Consider the following 4,387-nt stretch of genomic DNA (forward strand, 5'->3'; position numbering starts at 1 on the left):
AAGCGCCATATATATGGACAAATTAATAGACCACCAATTAAGATATTTAATCCATATAAAAACGCCACATATTAATAGACCACTAATTAAGATATTTAATTCATATAAAAACGCCACTTATATGGAAAAATTAATAGACCACCAATTAAGACATTTAATCCATATAAAAATGCCACATATAGCGGTAAACGGCAATGTAAGATACGAAAAATTGACAGTTAACGTTTTTCTACTGCAGATATACAGCAGTATTATTATATTCAGACAAGGATAATAACAGGATAAGCGAAACGTGATATTTTTGTTTCTCTTATTTCATCAGAAATCTTCTCGCCAAAGAAGTTTGTTAAGATGCCCAAAGCACTTCTTCATCGTATACGAAAGACAATGTTGACTGTGCTAAGAAAAACGCCACCTAGTTATTCTATGTTAAGTAATGGGAATATCCATTTTATCTTGGTATGAAAGTGTCTTTAGTAGTGTTATATGGTAACATATATTCAATATTCAAACATGCGATACCACAATTCCCGTGCATCTAATATGATGATAACTTCTTTTAATTTATTTTTAGTTGAGATGAACTTCCCAAACAATGAGATGTCAGGTCGATTCCGAAGTGATTACGCCACCTCACGTGCTGGTTTCCTCTTTGACGTCACACAGGTTGAATGTCCGTCAGAACAACTGGTCACCGATGAATCGTATGTGAAACCCAACAATAATTCTGTGGAAGCACGTGAAATGACCCCCCAAAACACAAAAACGACACAAGATACTAAACACGGAACGTACTCTACAGCTAATGAAAACTAATTATGTCTTGTTTATTTCTAGAATTAATCAGAAAATCCAATCAACATGTAATTATTTGATAACAAAGAACGTTTCCTAGGGCGGACCTTGTGATTGGCATGCAAAATTAACTTAAAGATAGTTCCGGTAACAACAGGATTAATTTAAATACAGTTTATTACTTTGTGTAGCCTAACAGTTATCAAATAGCAACAGAACTAAAGACACTGAATCAATATAGTTAACAAGAGACAAGTTTCGCCACATTATTTGAAGCTAGATTTTCATTGTATAAGTTTTGTTACTTAATCTAAATAACATTAGAAAAAGGAGAATGTAAGTTATGCATTATAATATTTCCATTGGGCAATAGATTTTTCATACAAAATAAAATTACACTACTAATAAACTGGTTAGTATAATTAATATATCTTATTTAATTGCTTCCATTTGACCGACACTGCTCATAGATTCGATAAACGTATAGTAATTGTCCTTTAAGAAACCAAACTTCTTAAGTTTTGATACCATAGCAACGTCACACCTACTGGTACAATAACAGCATCACACTCCTTGATGCCATAGCAACATTACACCAACTGATACCATGGCAACGGCTTCTTGATATGGAATTGAAACTGACCTAATGAAAAGGTCAAACGTATTAAAATGTTTTAGATATATCAATAAAAGCCTTACTTCGCATCATCAGTCACGAATTTGTTCATATTTTCTGTTTAGGCATTATGTAGTTTTATTCAGCTTCATAGATTTTATCATCACACAATATTTTCGTTAATTACTCCTGAAAAAATATGTTTATTATTTATTATCATCATCCTCACTATTTTCGAAATATTGGGAAACATAATTTTACAGAAAACTGTATGAAATTGAAAGATTTAAGTGTCAGTATTTATAATAAAATCCTCCACGTTATTGATTTCAAACATGTAAATATTTGCTTAATTCCTTTCCCTAAAGGCGTTGGGTAATATAGACTTTCTATAGGATACATCGACAGTCAACCTTCCTTCAGTGAGCAAGTATCACAGCTGCTCTCAATAGTTGTCAAACTGAACATAAAAGAAAATTGGATTTGAATCGACTAAGAAACAAACGAGAAAGAAATGTAAGCTTTTACCTTCATTCAGTCAGCTGAGATTAAAGTAGAAATAGATCGATATCTGTTGTGAGCAGAAATTTAAGAGGGCGGGAGAAATAAGTTTTCAGAACATTAAACCAAAAGAGGAACTGTGTTTTAACCTCCTGATATTCTTTCCAAATATTTCAGAACATTGAACACGTTGTTTAATAGGACCTAACTCTAAAAGAAGTAAGTTAACATTTTAATTGTGACCAAGAAGTAAGAAAATGGGATGCTAATTTCCGTTGGAAGATAAACTTTTTATAAATTAATCTTTATTCATTAAGTTCTGATTGAAAAGGAGCTTTTTCCTATTACATTTTCGATGTTAAATTTCCAGTTGGTTTCAGTGGTACTGTCTTGTAGTGTAAGCCTACCTACTGTCAGGAATGTGTCATGAAATTTTATACATAAAACAATCCATAGAAATGATATTTTAAAAATTATTGAAAAATGTAGTTCAAAAGTAAACTAAGAATTATTTCAAAAGATAAAAATTGAACAATGTAATTGAAAGTAAGAACTTTGAAATATTTTATCTCCTTAACTAATTAGTGCTGTAGTTATGTTAAAACGGGTTTAATTATAGGTTAGAATTAGGTTTAAACTAATTAAAATGGTGGCAGTGTTGTGTAGTGTTTCATTATAGAATTATCGTATTGCAGATAATCATCCCGCAGTGAAATTGAAATCGCTGTTAACGATAATGGATGTGTAACATTCTTCGTGTGTCTAGATACAAAATGATTTTTTTTCAATAAAGATCTGTGCAGTTATTTGTTTCGTGAGTTCTCGTATTGAATTACGATTGAAATACACATTATTAAAACATTAATTATGAAAGGTAAGCTATGCAGACGTACAAGAGAATACCATCAAGCATACGTTAAGAACGAAAAAGGTATACAATTTCTCACGTAATAAAAAATATGTATAAGTAATCTCAATACATATTCTACAAATAGCGTGCAAGTGTATTGCAAAACAAAATAGCAACCGGTTAAAAAAAATACTGTTTGCTAGCAATACTCCTGCTAGAATATCACCGATTATCATGCCCCTTTGAAAGTCTGAGATATCCTTGCTCATATCAGTCGTCTTGGAAAATATTCATACTATACCTACATCTTCGTATTTATCACCTTAACCTCAAATAATAAATTTAGTTTTCATATGTAAATAGAGAGTTCCGCAAATGTTTGTGAGGGAAAATGAATCTTAATAAAATGATGTCAACTTGCTAAACTCGAATGATTGACCTTCTATGTTTACGTAACAAACGTTATGTCACCTTTAATGATACTGATGTCGCTATTAGTTCAGTACTGGCTGTCTTGATGAGATTTACTCTCAAATCATAACAAGATTTTCTTCGAAAATGTTATTTTCAAGATAAAATAATTTCGCTATAGACGACTGTGCTATTTGCGAGAAATTGTATATTTACATATTGTTAGTGCGAATAGAACAATAAGAGATTTTTTCTTTTGCAGGAATCAATGATTTATTCATAAAAAAAAATATCATTAAAAATTACCACACCGAATATAGTAAAAGAATGTTTTAAAACGTTTTATTTATTGCAAGGCTAAGTGTGGCTCAATGGTTAGCGTGCCAAACTGTTGGTCTTCATTTGCGTTAGAAACATAAATATAAAATAGAGCTCCCCGTATATAAATTAACAAAAGAATCTTGCAAAATATCTAAAACTTTCTTCTTTTCTGAACACCAGCTGTTATAGATCGGTTAGCACTAAAAATGTATGACAAAAAAGGTAGTTGGTAAACAGGATCCGGAAAAATCCTAGCTTTTTACCCCTGAAGAGGCAGTAGGATTCCGAGAAATCCTAGCTTTTTACCTATCAAGGAGCTGTAGGGTTTCACTGGGTTTCTTCGAACTTGATTAAGGGTCATAAATGGAATTTGGTAATTATTAATTAAGTGAGATCGAACTGCGAAGCCCATGTATGTAAACAAACTTCACACTCTGTATAAGCTAAGAAATAAATCAGTAACCATGGTGTGAAAGTGGCAGATGATTATGCTTTGATGGTAAGTTACTTATAAATGTACATATTTACTGGTGAGGTTTCCAAGTAATTGGGGGTCTCGTTGCTAAGCAACAATTATGGTAGTTTTTATATCAGTATATAGTACCAAGGCAATTACGTATAAAATTAAAAACAAACGCACGTCTTGCTCAGTTCCAACAATTTAGTACCAGTACCAAGGGTCGTTAACGACGAATGCTATAATCTTTATTTTATAAGTATGCACTTGAAACACGAACTTTCCTTGATTATGTTTAATTACCAATTTACTAGATCATTCTAGCTATTTTCTTCGTATCCATGGTAATGTGTTCATCTCGCTGACAGCTGCTCTCATTCGTAGTGCCTCACTATTCACCTAAGTGCTAGCTGTGAGCCCACTTTTGGAATAAAAA

At 31.9% G+C, this 4,387-nt stretch overlaps 1 protein-coding gene across 1 annotated transcript in view; it reads left to right on the forward strand.

The window, feature by feature from the left end:
* LOC111087997 (CUB domain-containing protein 2-like) overlaps nt 1–2,718 on the forward strand; it is a 63,956-nt gene extending 61,238 nt beyond the window's left edge. Inside the window, exon 3 of the mRNA XM_022396669.1 lies at nt 575–2,718. Within this exon, the coding sequence (XP_022252377.1) occupies nt 575–816 (242 nt within the window). The 3' untranslated portion in view covers nt 817–2,718. The remainder of the gene's footprint in view (nt 1–574) is intronic.
* Nucleotides 2,719–4,387: the final 1,669 nt, after the last annotated feature.

This window comes from Limulus polyphemus, unplaced genomic scaffold (assembly GCF_000517525.1).
Source record: "Limulus polyphemus unplaced genomic scaffold, Limulus_polyphemus-2.1.2 Scaffold2966, whole genome shotgun sequence".
Lineage (NCBI taxonomy): Eukaryota > Metazoa > Arthropoda > Merostomata > Xiphosura > Limulidae > Limulus > Limulus polyphemus.